The 21,494-nt window shown below is 36.9% G+C and overlaps 1 protein-coding gene across 1 annotated transcript; it reads right to left on the bottom strand.

Moving 5' to 3' along the window:
• Positions 1-3,938: 3,938 nt before the first annotated feature.
• On the bottom strand, positions 3,939-7,557 carry LOC115954814 (probable protein S-acyltransferase 15). The gene is made up of 7 exons (XM_031072760.1): positions 7,183-7,557; positions 6,133-6,225; positions 5,922-6,023; positions 5,775-5,840; positions 4,872-4,970; positions 4,689-4,784; positions 3,939-4,593 (listed from the first exon to the last, which is right to left on the bottom strand). Exons 1-7 carry the CDS (start codon positions 7,453-7,455, stop codon positions 4,498-4,500), a joined length of 825 nt encoding a protein of 274 aa, XP_030928620.1. The 5' UTR covers positions 7,456-7,557; the 3' UTR covers positions 3,939-4,497.
• Positions 7,558-21,494: the final 13,937 nt, after the last annotated feature.

The following is a 21,494-nucleotide window of genomic DNA, read 5'->3' as shown; positions in this document are numbered from 1 at the left end:
CTCGCAATTAAGGAATGGATAATGATCAATCTATTCTTTAATATATATATATATATATATATATATTTATATATAGAAAGAAAGAAAGAAGATCAATGATCAATGATGAATTCTCAAGGTAATGATTTGCTAAGGCAGATATCATGGCAAACGTCATAAGCACTACCCAAGCTTTGCGGATGGACTCTATTCCAACTTCAGTTCTTTTCAATTAAATACTTCATATAAAGCTCTTGGGGATTCCAAATAGACACCACTTTCAACAATTTTGATTTGCATAATTTAGTCCACCGCAATTTCTACAACAGCACATCAAACTTTTGGAAGACTAGTCACTAAACAAAATATATAATGTAATCTTCGTAAAGCAACAATATATAATATGATTTACTAAAGTAATTCTAAGGTAAAGAAATAAGCAAATAGTAAAAAGCATTATCCAAATGGACACCATGAAATTAGCTAGAAAACTAAAATATTACGTATTATTATTCTTAGGGTAGAACCTAATCAAAATATAAATAAAAAAAATAAAAATAAAAAAAATCACATGATGAATCTCATTGATTGCCCTTAAATCTAATCGGATCCAGACTCATTTACATGTTGCACTCCACGTGTAAATCACATTCTTCAATTCTAGGAAAATTTTAATGCAAAGCCAAGTTGTGCTCTCTAAAGTTTAAATTTTTAAACAACTGGGACTTGGTTGCTCTCATATCAAAATCACAATAACTTCAACAGTCTTATTCATTAAACAGTTAAAGAGCACCAGCAGTCATGCATGGGAAACCTAAGTGAAGTAGGTACACGATTTTTCAAAGCTTCATCTCCAAAATCAAATAATTGGGGTGTTTTGCATACTAAAAGGATTTCTCAAAGAAAAAAAGAAAAAGTGCAAACACAATTTTTTATACGTAAAAGATTAAATATACAATCATATAATAAAGAATATTATACAAGAGGTAAAGTCTTGCAAGTAGATACAAAATGAATGTAAAAGTTGGTCACCCATTAATGCCAGATGATTAGCTCAACAATTGGCTTATCTGGCTTCATTATATATATGCTTAACTTCAACTTGCCAATCTCTAGAGAGTGGCATCATCATGCATTTGATATATATAAAATTGTAGAAAATCAATTTCTAGTATAGATTAATTGGTAAAACCAATGAAACTATAGGGGTACAATTAAGATCTTTAGGAATGAAACTTTATTAAAAATGTTTTGAACAAGATTAGCTACCTAGAATAAGGACTGGTCGATTATAATGGCAAACGCAATTTATATGTGAGGTAGAATAAAGATTGATTATGATGGAATAGGATGTGGAAATGTCCAAATGCTTTACATGATTATTATACTTGTTTGTTCATGAAGAAATGTAGATATTATGATATTATCTTCATCTTCAGCTCAGCAATTCAATTTCTATCACAAAAAACCTTCACTCACGAACGTAATATCTCAATAATTCTCGTTTTATCTTCTTCATAGTAATGATTTTAGTTTCTCAATATTCAATATGTGCATGCTAGGGAGGTCAGAGTTCATAGAAACAAACAAGAAATTCCAACAGGTTGGGATGAGGGGTGCTTATCTTTTTAAGACCATGGTAGAGACTTTCAAGATATGCTCATGACGTGTACACGTTGTTCTCGTGGCATACCTACATTGGCGGTGTATTAAAGGAGATTATTTTGTCCACAAAAGTACGTACTCATGATGTTCACCTCTTACTACCAACCCACATAACTTTTGTCTTCTTATATCTGGATCTTGAAATGCAGTCATAACTCACAAGAATTAATTCCTACCTAATGCTATCTGAAAGGGAGGAAAGAAATACCAAAAACAAAAACCTATAAAAAGTAAAAACAAAGAAGTGGGGTGCAGCCCAATTAACTGCAATTTAGAGTTTGGGTGGGTTTGAATAGGCTGTTGGAAAAAAAAGTGTTTTGAGTTTAAAATGAGCATTTGTAAAAAAAACTATGAAGAATTGTTATTACAAAACAAAGTTTTAGTTTTTAAAAATGTTATTTTAAGCTCTCAAAACGCTTAATCAAACAAACCTATTTCCAATTTATTAAGCTAATGTATAACTTGAAAACGTGATTTAAAATTATGATTTCAATTGTTTTGCGCAATGTGTGCACGCATTCACTATGTGCAATAAACATGCCCTTTTTAAAACCCAATAAGCTAATAAAAATAAGGAGAAAATACCATTTTGCTCTCTAAATTTTGGGGTCATAGCCAATTTGGTCCCTATACTTTGGTAGCAATTAATTTGGTCCTTGTTATTTTCAACTTGCAATCAATTTAGTCCCTATCGTTAAGTCACTAACAGAAAATGTCTACATGGCTAACGGTGTGTACTGTGTACTGTTGATATATCTAAATTTTAATAGTCATGTCAATACTCAAAATGATAATAAAATAAAAGTCACGGCAAAATTTTATATATATATATATATATTACCAATTTTACCCTTTTTTTTTATTATGTTTACCATTTTTTTTTATGGTAACCAAACAGATTTTTATTTTTATTTTCTCAATTTTCTTTTTTACTTTCTTGTATTTTCTTGGTAACCAAACGGTATACCTTGCAATTGTATGTCATTCATTGAACCCACCCGATAAAGATTCGCAGTCACATATCAGCCATGGTCTCATAGATATTTTGCATATGGCTGCTCCTAGACAAAGCGGCGCCAATACCAATGCCGCTCCCACACATCATGCATTGACTCGAAAGGGACTCCCTTTGCCTCTGGCAAGAAAATTGCAACGAAAATTGGTCACAACCGAGATCAATTTTTTTTTTTTAGAAAAACGAGATCCAAATTTAAAGTAAACTGGGCCGTGATTCTTTGTGCTAGCCTATTGGATATTCCAAAGCAGAGAGAGAGCGAGAGAGATCTGCAAGCGAGGAAGAAGAAAATATGAAAGAGAAATGAAAAAACAGGAGACAAGGCAAAAAAATAATAATAAGAAGAAGAAAGTGAGGGATTCTCTGGTGTGAGACGAAGATGAGACAAAGAGTAGATCTGTGTTAATTTTTTGGTTAGTAATAAGACAGGGCTGTAGAGATTAAAAGGAAAAAGAGAATGTATTGATTTTTCGGCTAGTAAGAAACAGTTAGAAAAATTAAAAAGAGAATAAAAAAAAAGAATATAAGATTTTAATAAATTTTTTTTGTATAAACGATGATGTGGAATTTTTTAGTGTCTATTTAAATTTATCGTTAATGAGTTAACGTTAGGGAGCAAACTGATTGCAAGTTGAAAATAACAGGGACCAAATTAACTACTACCAAAATGTATGGACCAAATTGACTATGATCCCAAAATGTAGGGATCAAAGTGGTGTTTTCGCCAAAAAAATAAGCTCCCCCTCCCTTAGGAGCACTCACCCCTTCATCTTTCACGCAGGGATCGGTTACCCAATATAGCCAAAACCCAAAGTACTCTATGGAAAGTGTTAGAAGTCAAGTTAAAACATAAAGAAAAACAGCAGGAAGAAGAAGAAACAAAGTATCATTTTGAATACGAAAAACTTGTCCATTGACCAAGATTATCATTGCCTGTTAACAATATTCTTCTTTTTCAGGAAACTCGGGCTTAATGTCCTTGGGCTTAATGTCCTTTGGTGGTCTTAACTTTTAGATTCTATGGACACTAAGGATCATTATTAAAAAAATATAAAGCAGTCATGTAATGTTCACCATGTAACAACCAATCTCAAGGATTCTTAATCAAACCAAAAGTTAAGTAGAGAAGCATGCAAACGAATCTAGGTGTATAAATGAATAAAAACAAAAGCATATACGCCCAAAAAAAAAGTTTCTAAAACCATGTCATGATGGATTTCATCCTATTATATGAGTCAAAATAAAGATATAGTAGGAAATTAACAGCTTGTGACATGAGTTTCAAAGTGAGTATTATTACGTAAAAAGGAAACAACAAAATTAGTAGACCACGAATAAATTGGGTAGAGAATGACTGAATTTACAAATGAAAATAGCACACATAAGAAACTTTTATCAAGACAGGGCCTTCATATCAGGATATTACAACTTCTACCATGTTAACTATAAGGTATGGGCTCTAATCATATGTGGTTTACAATGACATCAACGTAAAATCATCTGGTATCAGTGTTACATATCAATGTTTTAATGATTTTTATTTTTTATTTTTTATTTTTATATATCCAATCAGATGTTGCAAGAACTTTATCATGTTTCATTTCAGCATGGTAAGAGAGCACCAGTCAACTCAGGTTTCATCAACAGACTCATCTGTGTAAGCTTTCTAGTGTACCTAATTGAACGCAAGATCTTGCTCCAATTTATCCATAATAAACTTTAGTCACTTCTGGTCGGCTTCTTGCTTCTTGCTTCTTTCATATTGAGAAGAGAATAAAATAATAACTCTTCATTCCTTTATGTGCTGATTAACAGGTATGAGTGGAGGCAGAAAATCATTATAAACTATCATGTGAAATAGGGAAGGCAAGACCATCTTTTAGATGACTCACTGCTGTGGGGCACAACCATTTCAGCATGTTTGGACCTAAAACCTGAACAAAAGGCATATAAGTTACCATATTCACAGATCACAAACTTAATTGAAATATCAATACACAAAAGAAGAGAGAGAGAGAGAGAGAGAGACCGAGGTTATGTTTTGGTAAACACTACGATAGAATGGATGTCGATAATTCTGACCAGACTTCTCAGCCAACCATGCTGCCCGTACTCCTTCGTGATACTGGTAAAGGGTTCATTATGAGATTGTCACCAGTAATTACTTGAAAAACAATGATGAAACATCCAACTCTGGAAACTCACAACCTACCTCTATGGTTGTCATATTATGAATGATAAGGTAGACATGCCAACCCAAAAGAGTTCCAAATGTAACACTCAAACCAATCATCCCTGCTCCACAAATAACCTAAAATAAACACAACTTTTAGCACCCTTGAAAATTTCATGAAGTACCACTGAAAATATAAAATAAAGAAAAGGGAAAAGGCAGGTGACAAATGGATTTTAGTTCAGATAAACTTGACATGCACAGGGACGGTGTTTAAAAGATTGACAACTTAAGTAAGGTTTATCAATCACAGGTTCCCAAAACTCTTAACTCATAATAACAGCCACAAATCCAGCTGCAGGGCTGACAGACATCTACTAAAAGTAATAAGCTGATAAGCGATAACCTAATTCATGTAAATAGTTTTATCCAGAACAAGATCTAAAAGAGATCCAATAGTTTGAAATTCTTCACAATACTTCATTATTGTTCAAGTTTCTGACAAATATGTTGCTTTGAAAATGAAATGTAATGTATGCCATTGCCAAGACTCCCATTAAAAAGGATTTTAAGACTTGTACTTCAACAGCAAAACACAACAACCTAAGGAATTAAGTGAATAATATCAAATAACTTCACTGACAAATTCATACATACAGTCATCTTTTTAACTTTCTTTCCATCAGACACTTCATTCTTTCTCTTTTTTCTTTTTCTTTTTCTTTTTTTTTGGGAAGAGGGAGGGGGGGAGGGGGGGGGAGAGAGAGAGAGAGAGAGAGAGGCTTTGCCATATCTCAAACATCAATCAACATATATATGCACAATGCATGGTGAAAGAAATTTGACCAGAATTCTGACTTGAGAATTTGACATTATGGTACATTTCAAAACATAAAACTAACATTCAACATGAGAGCTGTAGATAATTAAATACTAACTTACATAAAACATCTTGAGGGGAACCCTCCCGCTGAAATCCTTTTGAAATGAACAGCTTATTAACACAACCTAAGAATGCCAAGAGCTTTGTTATAGGGTCAACTTAACAACATTAAAACAAATGGAATGAAAAGGCAGATAAAAAAATACCGTAGAGTAGATGCTACTTATAGCTGCATATAAGACAAGAACAAAAAAGGCTTTATAGTTCCAATAGCCAACACAATTGTTTATCCACATACAGTGATGATCCTGCACAAAATTTTGGCAGGAGCATAAATAACTTAAATCATAAATTTAAACATGTTTGAAATTATAGTCATATCAGATCTCTTTGTTAAAGTTAATGGAACCTACCTACCATCCTCAAAACACATCTTCTGCAGATCCGACAATGATGAGCTCTAGGGGGCTTGTATGTAAAGCATTTGTCACAGGGCCTTGGTTGTGCACCCTATAATTAAGTATCCAGGAACAAGAAGTTACATCTAGTGTAAAATTTTAGTATTGCAACAAATGGTGACAAAAATAGATTCTCTTATTGAAAAATATCCAGGAACAAAAAGTTGCATCTACAGTAAAGTTTTAGTAATGCATCAAATGGTGACATAAATAGATTATAGTATTTACAATTCACTAGAAAAAAAATTGGCAAGATGTAGCAATTGGGTCTTGGCTCAAGTGGTAAAGGGATGAGCTATCAGGTAAGTTTTAGGTACAGATCTTGCTTAACAAAAAGAAAAATGAAATGTAGCATATGTAAGAACACCGCCTTTTTTTTGTTGGGGGGGGGGGGGGGGGGTGGTGGGTGTTAATCAACCACAGTGCACATGATATGGTCCATTTATCACTGACACAGCTAAAGAAAAATCAACCTCAAATTAAACCAAACTAGACGTCTTGACCTAGTGGCAACCCCAGAGCAGCCCATGGTGGTGGCCAGGGTTCAAACCCCATGAAGAGATTGTTGTATGCATGTATGGGAGGGATTTGGGGGCATTTAGTCCATGTGCTAGGTTGGGGATCTATAATATATACATTATAACTTTTTTTTTTAAAGGCCACTTCCACCAGCTCAATAGCTGTGATTGACTTAGTCTTGTAATGTATTAACACTCCATTTAGAATACATAAGACTCAAAAATTTCTAATTTCATCTCTTTCCCACGTTCTCTTATCAACCAAATGAAGCCAAGCTAACAAAGAACATCTAACAAATTCTTGCAAAAAAAAAAAAAAGGAAAAGATTAAATAAATGATCAATTGTAGTAAAGTTTCCATTTTTCTGAACAACAAAACACAAACCATGAGATCCAAAATCCCAAAATCTTCTCTTTTCCTCATATTTTCCCAAAAAACAAGCAGGAACCAAAGAAAGCACATAAAAACCATATTAAATAAAAAAACTCACATTATTGTTGGGTTCTTGATCCGAGGCCCGGCTTTGTTCAACATCAGGGACATAAGAAGGTGGAACGTGACCTGGGTCAATGAGAACACAGGCAGAGAAAGAGACGAGGCAGAGAAAACCAAGGAAAGAGAAAATGAGAGCGTTCAAAGACCCAGCTGAGCTCTGTAACCCAACCCAATCCTCGATGAAAACGAATAGCGTGATGTAATACACAAAACCCATTAACAGTAACACGGCTGAGACTGGGATGGAGAGAAATCTTTGGCACTTCATTGGGGATTCTTTGGGGGGTCGCGAAAGACGAGCACTGGTTTGGTTTGGTTCACCGTTTTTTTCTCGTTGTAATTGTAAAAGGAAAGTCAATCAGTGGGAAAGAGCCAGAGAGGTCCAGTCCATGGTTCCATATAGTGAGACTAGGCCTTATTCTGTAGTCTGTAGCGCACAAACTAGGCCTGGTTCTCAGGCCCAAACAGATATTATTATTAACAAGGTGGTAAAATAGCCAAGCCGAATCGGTTTTTTTTTTTTTTTTTTTGAGAAACTGACGAATCGAATATTAAACGAATCAAGATGAAGAAAAATCCTCTAAATATTTTTTTTTTGGTGATTTAGTTACATCTTTATTAAATGGATTAATTATTTCTTAGGAATAATCACTTCTTTCTAAAATGGTTCTAATAGATTTTTTATTTTTTATGGTATAATAGATATTCTTCAGTATATGCAACAAGGACTTTTACAATTAAGCCCCATAAAAAGTCTCATAATGTCTTTTATTCTCAAAAAAGAAAAAAAAAAGTCCCATAAAAAAAAAAAAAAAACTTTTACAATTAATATTGGTAAGGGATATTTTGACCAAAGAAAATTTTTGGGTAAATGACATCTTTGGTCCTTATCCTTTAAGCTATTTGTCAATTTGGCCTTTAACTTTTTAATATTATGTCAAAATAGTCATTACCGTTAAATGTTAGATGGAAAATTTTGATATAGTTAATGGTGGAATTAAAATATAATTTTTATGCCACTCAACTTGCCACGTGGGCTGTCCCATGGGATTTTAATAAAAAAATATATATAACCAAAAAAAGCAAAAACTTTACGAAAATTTAAAATCACAAACATGTTTAGGATTTAAAATTTGAACAGAAGAAAATTCTTCAGATTTAATCTTAACATCTTTGGAGCTAATGGAACTCTTCAGTTGGAATTTTTTTTTTTTTTTTTTTTTTTTTAGCAGCTTCCTTCGTAAACTCTTTTTATTTAATTTGCCTATCATATTTTGCAGCTAATGGAAGATCCAAAATCAACTACTAAATCCCACCTAAAGGCTTCATGAGTTCTCAGAATAAATGAAAAATAAATTTGAATGCAGCGTCCATTGAAACTCATCTAGCATATAGCCTATCTATACTTGAACTTTGTTACTAGAGTTAAGCAGCTGTATAAGCCCTGTGTTGGATTGAGCTTATTGTTACTGAAACTGAAAACTGAAAACTGAAAGTACTGTAGCAAAATAATTTTTAAATGTGTGAATAGTATCGTGGGACCTATTTTTAATATTTTTAATGCGTGAACAGTACATGAACAGTATGTGAACAGTAAATCCATGTGAGGTTACTGTTCACGTGTAGAAAAAAAAAAAAAAAAAAAAAAAAGGCAAAACGTAAACGCAGAAAACGCAACTTTCCTTGCAATCCAAACGCTCACCTTTTTTTTTTTTTTTTGCACGTGAACAGTAACCTCACATGGATTTACTGTTCACGTACTGTTTACATACTGTTCATGTACTGTTCACGCATTAAAAATATTAAAAATGGGTCCCACGATACTATTCACACATTTAAAAATTATTTTGCTACAGTACTTTCAGTTTTCAGTTTTCAGTTTCAGCAACAATAAGCTCAATCCAAACGGACCCCTTATGTGCGATCACAAATAATCACCATTCCTTTAAGTACCGCAGTAGCAGTTCTCGTACCCATAAATAATCACTTCAAGTACCGCAAAAGCACTTCAATCACAATACCCATATTAGAGACGGGCTGTTATACCCACACAAGAGTTCTTCAAAGCAATAGCTTGTCCATTATTGCACCACCACGCGTTTGTTTTGAAGAACTCTTGTTGCGAAGGTACCCAACGAGACAGCGACGATTTCTCGCCACATCACCTTTTGAGAAAAATCTAGAACCTCCAGATCCGAGGAACTCCGATGATCCCCATGTCCTACACAATTTGATCTCTCCCTCATGTCCTTTCTCTTTCTCTTCTTCTCCTCAACGTTCCTAGGGAGACTTCGGTTAGGTTATGTCGTGTTTTGTTGTTGTTCAATTTGATTTTTTAGATCTACCAGTTTTGCTAATTAGTAATTTGATTAGCTCAAACGAATTCAATTGGGCTGAATTTTTGTTTTTTTTTTTTTTTTTTTTTTAAATTAAGGCCATGTGGCATCATGTGGCAACTTAAATTAATATTTTAATATCACTGTTCGTTATCTCAGCATTTTCCATCTAACACTTAATAGCAATGACTATTTTAACACAATATCAAAAGGTTAAGGATCAAATTGACACATTTAAAAGGTTAGAGACCAAATTGACAAATAACTTAAAGGATAGGGACTAAATATGTCATTTACCCACAAAATTTAACTCTCAGAGGTGGCTTCAGGAATTTTTTTCAGAGGGGTCATTAAGAAATTTAAATAAAATAAAATTTAATATAAAAATTGAATATATCGAGTCATAAAATAATTAAAAAAAAAAAAGCAAATATATGAAATTTTACAACTTCTACGAGTTTTTTTTTTTTTTTACAAGGTAGAAATTCTACTATAGCCTAATCTAAGTGTATATGTGTGTGAAACTTCTTCTTGGAGACTTGAACTCCGACCCTTACCTCCCACACCCCACAAGCGTCTAATACTCGTAAAGTGACCATTACGCCAAGGGTGTGCGGTGGTGAGTTTTCATATTTTAAAATCACTACATGATAGTTCATTATCTGTTTTTATTATCTATTGTAAATGTGCTAGGTGTGACCATTTTATTTTGTTAAGTTTGGATTGCATTTATTTATTTTTATGTCGTTGTCATTATTTTTATAAAAATATTTTAAACTAAAATGACAAAATGTAACCAACTGACACTATATTATTTATTAACCCACACATCCTTATTCATCCATACATCCATATTCATCCATACATAAATATTATACTAAGTGTCTACTTAACCAATCAAATATTTGAACAATTGCTAACTTTACTATTTTTTTTTCTTCAATTACGTACTAACATATAAAACACTAAGAGCATGTTTGGTAGACTGTAATAGACGCTATAATGTAATAGTTATTCCCATGGTTTAGTTATTTTTTAGTTTGATTATGTTTTTATTATAAAGAATAATTGTTCCTTATGAATAGCTATTCTTCAAAATGAAGAATAATTATTCCTCTTTAAAATGTTGTATTAGCTATTCCTTAGTAAATGCAATAATTTCAAAACTTAATATATTTCCAAATAAACAAACTTTCCATATACATCTAACAATTATAAAAATAAAAAATCATAAAAAAAATATCACATATCTCTCTTAAATTTAAAAATAACAATTTTTAAGGAGATATAATTATATGAGTAACAAATTTCTTAAAATAAATGTTAAGTTTCGTTCTAATGTTATAACTTACAACCAAACTAATGTATAAGTTTAGTTATTACATTACAACACATTTTGTTCCTAGTAATAAAGATTATAATTCCTGTCGTAATCTCCATTCAATGTACCAAACGTACCCTCAATGTCTAATTGTTGTTTAGTTTTAAGTTGTACTGATCTATAATCAGGGTGTGCAAGATTTCAGCCAATGTATGCAAAATATTTTTAAGCATAAAATAAACTAATAAAAAAAGATTTATATATATATATATATATATATATTTTTTTTTTTTTGAAGTTAGGGGGTTCATTTGAACCCCTTGAACAAGAAGTGCCGCCGCCCCTGCTAACTCTTTTGACTGTCGGGCCTTTTAAGATCCTTCGAGACAAAAGTATCCTTTAGGCCTCTTAAGATCCTTCGAGACAAACGTATCCATTAGGTTGAATGGCCATGCGACATCATCCACGTCCGTCGTCAAACCTAAAAGCACCCGTCGGATTAACGAGCATACCAATAGGTAGATACGCTTGCCCCCCACGCTATTTGCGTGTTCCCCACTCAAGCATCCCCATATGGAAAGAACTTGCACATCACTTCCAAAGACCCTACTACACATTTGTATCTTCTCAGTATAGGAAACAAAACCCTAAGATCTCAGGGCCTTAACTCCATATCTTCTCTACAGGGAAAGATCTTGCATTCAAGGAATCTTGGTTAGCTCTACACCACGATAGAAGCACCAAGTCATCACTTTTTTAAGATATGTGAAATTTCCTAACTCTCGCACTTTTAAGTTATTGGAGATTCTTTTATCATTGACTTAACCTTCGGAGGGTCTTTGGCCGACACCCCATTGGTGTTCTCTGTAGGTTCTTTTTTTTTTTCTTTTTCTAGGTACCCTAATTGGCATGCGTACAGACAATAAACTCATTGACGATTTTGTGCATCATCAAATATATTTCCACAATTTTTTTATTTTTTTACAAAATTTATATGTAACAACCAAACTTATGAATAAGAATAGCTAATCCATTATAACATCTTTTATTCTCAGTAATAAAGATTACTATTCCTAACATAATCTTCATTCAATGGATATGATTATAAATGCATTTTTTTGAAAAAAATTTTGACACCCCTAAAACTTGAACATGCAACATATGCTGCAACAAATTTATCAAATCTATTATTTTCTATTTTACTTATGGTACTAGTATTAAGCTCGTGCGATGCACGGCTTAATAAAAAATATTTTGATAATATAATTAAATTGAATAACAAATAAAATGAAAAAAGAATTAATTCAAAATTTAAGATTAAAAAATAAATTGTACTTGTACACTTAAAAGAAATTTAATTTTTATTTCTTATTTTGATATTTAAATCATTTGTTTTAGTGTTGATTTCATTCAAATGGTTATAAGTTATATCAACCCTAAACCAGTTGCAAGGTCACAATTTGGCTCCCAAGCCCAAAGGATGGATGAACTTAGGCTCAAAGAGCCCAATACAATGAATTTATAGAGATGGTTGAAAAACTGGGCTTTAATGAGTCAGACAACAAGTGAAGTGGATCCAAATGACAAGAAAATGAAGATAGACTGGTTTAATCTAAAGAAAATCGTCCTCGGCACAATTCGAGGAGATCAGTTCTTATATATTTTTTCTCAAGTTTGATTACAAATTCAATTCTTGATTGCTACAGTGTTTTTCTCTCAATTTTTCGATCCCTTCTCTTCAAGATCTTCTTTCTGTTTTATACTATCTTCTTTCTTTCCTCTTTACCCTTCATGTGCAGGGCAGATTACTGGTATTGATCCTTGTCCCATTAGCACCTTCCTGAAATCTCTAGTAGTAGCTGTAAGGCTGAAAATTACTATTTAGGTATCACCTCCACATTAATGCGGCTAGTTGGTTAGGTGCAGAGCATTCAATGCGGTGGTAACAGCTTTCTCTTTAGATATTTTAGGACTTCCCTCTATTTTTTACTTCTGTGATGCTTATCCATATCAATAGAATCTCTTGGAACGCTGCCCCTGGATGGTAGACCACCACTTCGGACCTCGGCTCTAATTAGCCGAGGAGGTATTCATCCTCCAACTGCTCTCATGGATCCTTATGATCAAAATTAACCTATTCACTTACTAACACGGACTCCTCTAATAATGTTCACCCCTCCTCGGACTATTTCATGTCCTCGAATTGGGCTCCAGACCCAAAATATTCTACTAGGCCTAACATCCCTACAATAGCCCCTCGAAATTCCCCTCTTTTGCTTCTCGGGCAAAAATGAGGATTTCGATATCGCCACAACCACTCTACTCTTATCATACATCACCTCAGTCTGTGCAAATGCCTTTTTAGTTGCCAAACACACACTCCTGACACTTTGGCATCTGAGAGACACCTTCATCAAATTTTTGCGACTCCATGTTCCCTATGTTCTACGGTGCGATGCAGATCCAACGACTGGAGATTTTGTTGGAACTCGGGCGGGAATTTTCCCGCTTGTAACTTTGTTTTTGATGTAAATACTGCCCAAATCAATCATTCATCTCACTTTAACGCTCATACACTGAACTTGCAAACTTACCTAATTTACACATGCCCTCACACCTACTAAGAGCCAATCCAAGGAGAGTTTTCTTCTTCGTGTAAGTTTCATAAATCTTTCCATTTATTTTTTCTAGCTACTTTTTTTTTTTTAGTGTCTATTCCTCCTCGGCCTTCTTAGTTTCTCCCTTACTGTCTTAGCACCTTCAATCCTTCTCTAAATATGGGTAGATTCACTTATCTGGTAGACTCCAGGGAGGGTATAGAGAACTTTAGAACTCAGTATAGGATTCCGCCAGGAGTGTCAATTAGGTTTTGTAAGGAAGGGGAATGACACGAGAAGAGGTAAGAGGGAAAGGTGGTAATCCCGATGATTGCCTTTATAGAGGGAGGGATGAGAACCCTTATAGGCACAGTCACTAGGGATTACCTTAGGGCTCACAAGTTAGCTCCCCCCCAATGTGCCCTGAACATGTTTAAGATTTTGGGGAGTATAGATGCCCTTAATGAGAAAATGGGCTTAGGGCTTACCCACCATGATGTTAACTAGGTTTACAACCTCCATCACCTATAGGGGTAGGAGTATTACCTAAAGTCTAGACACCCTTAGGTTAGACTCATCCAATACCAATCTGATTCCAACAAAGGTCTAAACAAGGACTTCTTGATCGTTTCAGAGGAGTGGCACGATGGCCTTTCCTGCCCGACGAGAGAGGGGACACTAGGTGGGGCTTTAGATCTAGGTTGATTATTTCAAAGTCATCTTCTTCCCCTTTTCTTTTGTTTGTATTTGTATATGAGTTTTCCTTTGACTCACTCTGTTTTTTGCTAACAATGTTTTTCTGTTTTTCCCAATGGTTTTGTAGATAAGAACGTTGTTGTACCCAACTTTAGCCTTATCAACCAGCCGAGCCTAGAGAAAATACTAAAGGCTGAGGTGTTCATCCATAGTGACGGTCAGCTTAAAGCAACACATATAATCCTCGGCTACACCCCCATCTCCAAAAGCTACCAAGCATCGAAGTGCGTCATCAAAGCAAAGCACCCTCGCCTACATCGGATCAGTGTTGCCGCTTTAGGCTTTTTCACCACCATTCCTATCCCAGAAGGAACTCTCACCACCAATCCTATCCCTGAAGGCATACCAAAAGTAGCACTGCCGAGGAAGAGGCAACCCCGTCCCAACCCACGATCAAGGAAGGGGAAGAGGCTATTGAAGTTTCTGACTCGAAAGACGATTTCAAAGTCTTTAATCAGCCTTTGTCCCTAGAAGTCTTAACTGGTGACCTCGGCCATCCTTTCCCAGCCTAATCCAGTCACCACCGAGGAGTTACTTCCATACCAGACGATATGGGGATCCAATGCAAGCCAAGGTCCACCCTGTAAGAACTACTAAAGTCCCAACCAGGGGGAAACGAGCCAGGAAAGGCAGCCCAAACTAGGCTTCCCACCCTTCCACCCACCCAGCCCCTCCGACTTGAACTCGTCGACCTCAAGAAGGAAAAGAGAGCAGAATGGTAAGGAGGTGGTGGAAGGAGGAAAAACTCACCCCTCCCTAGAGGGTGAGGCCCAAAGAGGAGATAAACAAGCTAGGGTGGGGCAAATAGGGACTAATAAGAGGAGTGATTCCCTGGTCGAACCTCCATCCTAGACCCTTACCTCGATGATGCTCCTCTGCCCGCCAATGCCTCCATCAGGGACTTCCAACAAGGGAAGGCCGATTATGCGGCCGACGCAGTGGAGCAGGCACTGCTACTCCCTAAAGATATGGTTGACCTAAGGTCCCTGAGGAGGCACGAGGTCTTCCTTTGTCTGAAGAGGGACCTCGCGATGGTAAGTATTTCAATTAGCCCTTTTTTTCTCTTTATTTTTTTTTTCAAGTTTCCTCCCCTTTCTTCCCTTTACTATTTCCCTCTTTTCACCTTTACCATGTTTCTTTCCTCGACAGGCCGTTCAAGCCACTTTCCGGGCAGAGGAGAATAACAAATTTCTACCACCGGCAGATGAAGGAAGAAGAAGGGAGACGAATAGCAACCGTGGAGGCCTTCCACGTGGCCGAAAAAAGCAATCAAAAGCTTAAGACTAAGCTAATTGAGGCGGAGAGGGATAAAAGAAATGTTGAAACTACCTTGGACAGTGCTGAGAGGCAAGCCGAAGGTTAAAGAGTGCTCATTCATCAGGCTGAGGACCAGCTGGCCTCCTCCAAAGAGGAAATTATCACCCTCAAGAACAAATTGGAGGAGGCCGAGAAGGCAAGGGACTAAGCCAAGCAAGACGGCTATGATGTAGGGGTGGCAGAGACCAAAGAGGCTCTCAGGGCTGAGGTCTCGGGGGTATGTAGAAACTACTGCCTCCAGGTATGGAATAAGGCCCTTAACTAGGCTGGGGTTGAGGCATCTTCTGTACTTAGGAGAGCAGAGAGTGTATACAACCCTCCTACTATCCACGCACTAGGCTCAGCCATTTCCAAGGTTGACACTTCCTCCGAGGTGGCAAAACTTGGGAAGGGCAGCTCGGCTAAGGTCCTTCCTTCCTCTGACAGCCCTTCTAAAGAGGCTTAGTAGCAGGGGGTCTCTGAGAAAGAAGCTGATGCTAACAAGGGAATGGCCCTTGATGCCACCAAGCCTTTTGTTATTCCTCAAGATCCACATAAAGAGATAGAGGTGCCCTCCAAGATGGAGATAGTTCTAACAACTCTCCCATTGCCGGCCAAGGGTGATCTCAAAAGCAAAGATGCAAGATCTTCAAAGGCAGCACTCTCCCAATCTACCAAGGCCCCACCGAAAGAGAAAATTGTAATAAAAAAGAAGTAGCTAAGAATAATAGTTTTTTTTTTTTATTTTTTTTTTTTACCGTTGCTCTTATTTTCGAGACTTGTAATCAGTTTCCCTTTTGTAATCAGTTTGAGGACAATTATAAATTTTTTTTTTCACAATTGTGTTATTTATATGGATCTCATAGCATAGCTTTCATTTCATTTAATTCTTAACTAACATGGAAATGAGATACAGCTCCATTTAGTCATCTGCATAAGTGATAGCACAGTTATTGCATCCCACATGATTTGCAACAAAACAAGTTAAACTTGCTAAGTCCATAATCCCAGCAAAGTGTAACCTTAATCTCAAAAACGTACATAATTGCAAAGCATCTATTCATATTAGGCTTCACTTGGTGCTCATTTGATCATGTTATTACAACAAAGATTTTTGCCACTTAGCAGGGCCAGTTCTCCTTGATACTTAGGTAAATAACAGAAAGTATGAATTTGCCCAATGTATGTGGTCCAAGGAACCAAGCATAATTAGGGTTCTGTTTAATACTTAGAAAAATAGCTTAAAATATCAATTTACCCAAGGTATGTGGTCTGAAGAGCCAGACATGATCAAGATTCTGTTTGATACTTAGGAAAATAATTTAAAATATCAATTTACCCAAGGTATGTGGTCCGAGGAGCCAGGCATGACCAATGTTCTGTTTGATACTTAGGAAAATAATAGGAAGTATTAATTTACTCAAAGCATGTGGTCTGAGGAGCCAGACGTAGTTAGGGTTCTGTTTAACACTTAGATAGATGTCAGGAAGTATTAATTTACTCAAAGCATGTGGTCTGAGGAGCCAGACATAGTTAGGGTTCTGTTTAACACTTAGATAGATGTCAGGAAGTATTAATTTACACAAAGCATGTGGTTCGAGAAGTCAGGCATAGTTAAGGATCTGTTTAACACTTAGATAGATGTCAAGAAGTATTAATTTACTCAAAGCATGTGGTCTGAGGAGCCAGACATAGTTAAGGTTATGTTTAACACTTAGATAGATGTCAGGAAGTATTAATTTACCCAAAGCATGTGGTCCGAGGAGCCAGGCATAACTAAGGTTCTGTTTAATACTTAGGAAAATAGTTTAAAGTATCAATTTACCCAAGGTATGTGGTCCGGGGAGTTAGGCATGACTAAGATTCTGTTTGATACTTAGGAAAATAATAGGACGCATGTCGCATAATGTAATAACCTAAAATATGGTAAAGAAAAGTTTTCATTAATAATAATACCTTCTCAAGTTGTTTACATTCCAGGGGCGTGGTACAACATTTTCATCTAGATTTTCAAGATAATATGCACCTATTCCAGCCACTGATGTGATGCGATATGGTCCTTCCTAGTTAGGCCCTAACATTTCCCAAGCTGGGTTCTTGGCAGTACCCAAAACCTTTCTTAGTACCAAGTCTCTAAGTCCATTTTCCGAGATGAGTGTATGAGGGATTCCAAACTGAGTGACTCCAAACTGAGTGACAATATTTTTCCAGATAAATCTCTTGGCATCCATATCCCTAATATTTGCTAGTGGTTTAGCTTCAACCCATTTGGTGAGGTAATCCGTGCCGACTAGCAACCATCTCTTATTCTCTGCTGCCTTAAGGAAGGACCTTACAATATCCAAACCTCATTGAGCAAAAGGCCAAGGACTGGATTAAGGACTCCTCTTGGTTGGTGAATGTTTGGGGTAAATCTTTGGCATTGGTCGCATTTCTTCACATACTCTTATACTTCCCTCTGCAAATTTGGCCCTAATATCCCTGAGTGAGGGCTCTGTGAGATAAAGATCTGTTTTTTGTATGGCTTTCACAAATCTCTTCATATAACTCTTCTAGGAGTAGTTCAACTGTTTTAGGGTGTATGCATAGCAAATATGATCTAGAATAATACTGCTTATACAATTTTTGGTCCTCGGGCAGCCAAAATCGAGGAGCCTTTCTCCGTACCTTGTTGGCCTCAGATTTACCCTCGGGCAAGATGTCTTCCTTAAGGAATAGCACAATAAAGTCCATCCAACTAAGACCCACCCTAATCTGATGAACATGAACCATGTTTCTCCCTATTTCAGTAGGTTTGCATGAGTCTTCCACAAGGATCACCCAAGGTAAACTTTGTGCTGAGGAGGTTGCTAGCGTGGCAAGAGAGTCAGCATGTGTATTTCTACTTCTAGGGATTTGTGATAAATTAAAAGACTCAAATCCTGATTGTAAATGTCTAACCTGGTTCAAATATTCCTGCATTTTGAGATCTCTAGCTTCCAATTCTCCCCTACCTGGCCTACAATCAATCTCGAATATGAAAATATCTCCATTGCTTTTCCACCCATTCTCTGAACCATAGTCATCCCTACCAATAGAGCCTTATACTCGGCCTCATTATTGGTGGCCAAGAAGCCTAACCTTAAGGATTTTTCAATAATAATCTTCTCAGGAGAAATTATAACTAGCCCTACTCCAGATCCTTTTTAATTCACTGCACCATCAACGTGTACTCTCCAAGGTAATGGCTCTTGCAGGGAAACCATGCCAACTGATTTTCCATCCATGTTCTGTTTCTCAACTTTTTCTTCAAATGGAGTTTCAGCAAACTTGGCCACCAGATCAGCAAGGACCTGACCCTTTAATGTGTGAGACATGTACTTGATATCAAAAGTCCCTAGGATCATACCCCACTTGGCAATCGTCCCCATGTAATCAACACTCTGAAATAGAGATCTACGCGGAAGCTGGGTTAGGACAACAACTGTGTGTGATTGGAAGTAGTGAGGGAGCTTATGTGTAACATGCACTATTGCCAAAATGATATTCTCTAGTGGTAGGTAACGGACCTTAGCCTTATGTAGTGATTTTCTCACATAATAAACTGGCCTCTATACACCACTATCAACCCGTACAAGCACCAGACTCACTGCATGAGAAGCCACAGCAATGTAAGCAAACAAAACCTCATCCACCTCCGGTCTGGACATAATGGGTGGTCGAGATAGGTATTCCTTCAATTGCTGGAAGGCCAAGATGTATTCCTCAGTCCATTCAAATCACTTCCACTTGTTCAACAATCGGAAGAAAGGTCTACACCTGTCTGTTGACCGAGAAATGAATCGGTTTAGAGCAGCAGTCATCCTTGTCAACTTCTGGACCTCTTTGGGATTTCGAGGTGGCTGCAAGTTGTTAATTTCTTTAATTTGGTCAAGGTTGACTTCAATTCCGCAGTGTTTTACCATGTACCCTATGAACTTCCCTGATCCAAAACCAAAAGAGCATTTAGAAGTATTAAGTTGTAACTTGTATCTTCTCAAGATCTCAAAGATATTCCCAAGATTGTTAATATGCTCGGATTCCAATTTACTCTTAACCACCATGTCGTCTATATAAATCTCAATGTTCTTTCCTAGTTGTGGCTCAAACATCCTGGTCATCATCCTCTGATAAGTTGACCTTGCATTCTTAAAACCAAAGGGCATTACTTTGTAGTGGTAATTCCTAGTACGGGTGACAAAAACTGTTTTCTCCTGATCATCCAAAGCTAAAGGTATCTAATGGTACCCTTAAAAGACGTTCAGGAAGCTCATCTAGGGATGACCTACAGTAGCATCCACCAACTGGTCTATTAGAAGCATGGGAAAAGGGTCCTTGGGGTAAGCTTTATTCAGGTCTGTGAAGTCCACACACACTTGCCACTTCCCATTCTTCTTTTTCACTACCACTATATTGGCCAATCATTCAGGGTTGAAAACTTCCTTAATAGCCCCAGCCTGCTTAAGCTTGTTCACCTCCTCCTTGACAGCGTCAGAATGTTCTTTAGACAAGTGCCGATGTGGTTGCTTCCTAGGGAGGACAGCTGGGTTGACATTCAGATGATGGAAAATGAAGTTTGGATCCACCCCAAGAGCTTCATAAGCATTCCATGCAAACACATCAATATTCCTCCTTAGAAATGCTAACAGTTCTCCCTTCTCCCGAGGAGACAGCTAAGCTCTGACCTGAAAAAATTTCTTCAGATCACCATCTATAACAATTTCCTCCAATCTCTCACACTTTGCCTCTTTCGACACCACTTCCATAGATAGGACCAGAATCCTTGATTGCTATGAGCCCCTTTTAGTAAAGGCCGAGGACTTAGTTTTAGGCTGATGCATAATTGCAGCCACCAAACACTACCTAGCCATAGATTGACTCTCGACAAGTTCTTCAATCTGGTCCCCTAACGGATACTTCACCTTCAAATGAAGAGTTGAAGAAGCAGCCCCTAGGGCAAAAAGCTAAGGTCTGGCCACAATGGCCGTGTAGGGAGAATAAGTATCCACTACAATGAAATCCACCTCCACTGCCTCTGAACTTGCTTGCACGAGTAGTCTAATTTGACCCTTTGGAATGTCAACTTTCCCATCAAAACTTATCAGAGGTGAATCATAAGCTGTCAAATTTTCAGGTTTTAAGTTTAGCCCCTTGTATAAGTTAGGATACATAATCTCTACACCACTGTCCTGGTCTACTAACACCTTCTTCACATCATATCCTCCTATCTTGAGGGTGATCACTAAAGCATCATCGTGTGGCTATATGGTTCCAATCTTGTCTTCATCCGAAAAATTCAACTCTGATCGGATCTCCATTCTAGCCCTTTTCGGCTCAAAATTAGAGTCCTTGGCGGGTAGCCGAGCTACAGACATCACCTTTGGGGGATGAGAACCAGTTCTCCTAAGAACAGCAAAGATGACGTTAATTATTCCCAAAGGGAGCCTTGAGGAAGCATTTCCTTGAGCCCTTGACCCTACTTGGTCCCCTTGCCCATTGAGCCGATACAGAAATTGTTTTAACCTTCCGTCTCTAACTAGTTGCTCCAGATGATTCCATAGAGTTCTACAGTGCTCGGTAGTATGCCCTCGTTCTTGATGGTACTGGCAATGAAGACTTTGGTTGCGCCTCATGGGGTCTCTTCCTATCTTGTTTGACCATTTGAAGTATGGCTTATTCTTGATCTTCTCTAAGACTTGATGTACTGGCTCTTGGAACACCTTGTTAATCACCTAAGGAGTTGTAGACCTAGATTGCCTAGCAAAATCCCTTCGGGGCCTGTTATTATTGTATCTGTCTAACCTGAAATCATTCTTGTCCTGAGAGATAATCTTAGCCTTTCCCTTCCCTTGCTGCTAGTCTTCCTCGACCCGCTTGTATTTGTTAATACGATCCATAAGCCGACGCACACTCCTCACCGGCTTCCTGGTCAAGGACTTTCTTAAATCATGCTCGGCAGGTAGGCTGACCTTGAAAGTCCTTA

This window comes from Quercus lobata, chromosome 8 (genome assembly GCF_001633185.2).
Source record: "Quercus lobata isolate SW786 chromosome 8, ValleyOak3.0 Primary Assembly, whole genome shotgun sequence".
Classification (NCBI taxonomy): domain Eukaryota; kingdom Viridiplantae; phylum Streptophyta; class Magnoliopsida; order Fagales; family Fagaceae; genus Quercus; species Quercus lobata.
Note: the sequence above shows the minus strand (reverse complement) of the source record. Positions and strands in the feature narration are given on the sequence as shown.

Bases quoted from the DNA above. Each gene is read 5' to 3' on its own strand.
- LOC115954814 (XM_031072760.1), bottom strand. From the start codon at position 7,455: ATGAAGTGCCAAAGATTTCTCTCCATCCCAGTCTCAGCCGTGTTACTG. The intron at 6,024-6,132 runs GTAGGTAGGTTC...AATTTTGTGCAG, and splicing joins GAAGATGTGTTTTGAGGATG to GATCATCACTGTATGTGGAT. The intron at 4,785-4,871 runs GTAGGTTGTGAG...ACCCTTTACCAG, and splicing joins ATAATATGACAACCATAGAG to TATCACGAAGGAGTACGGGC.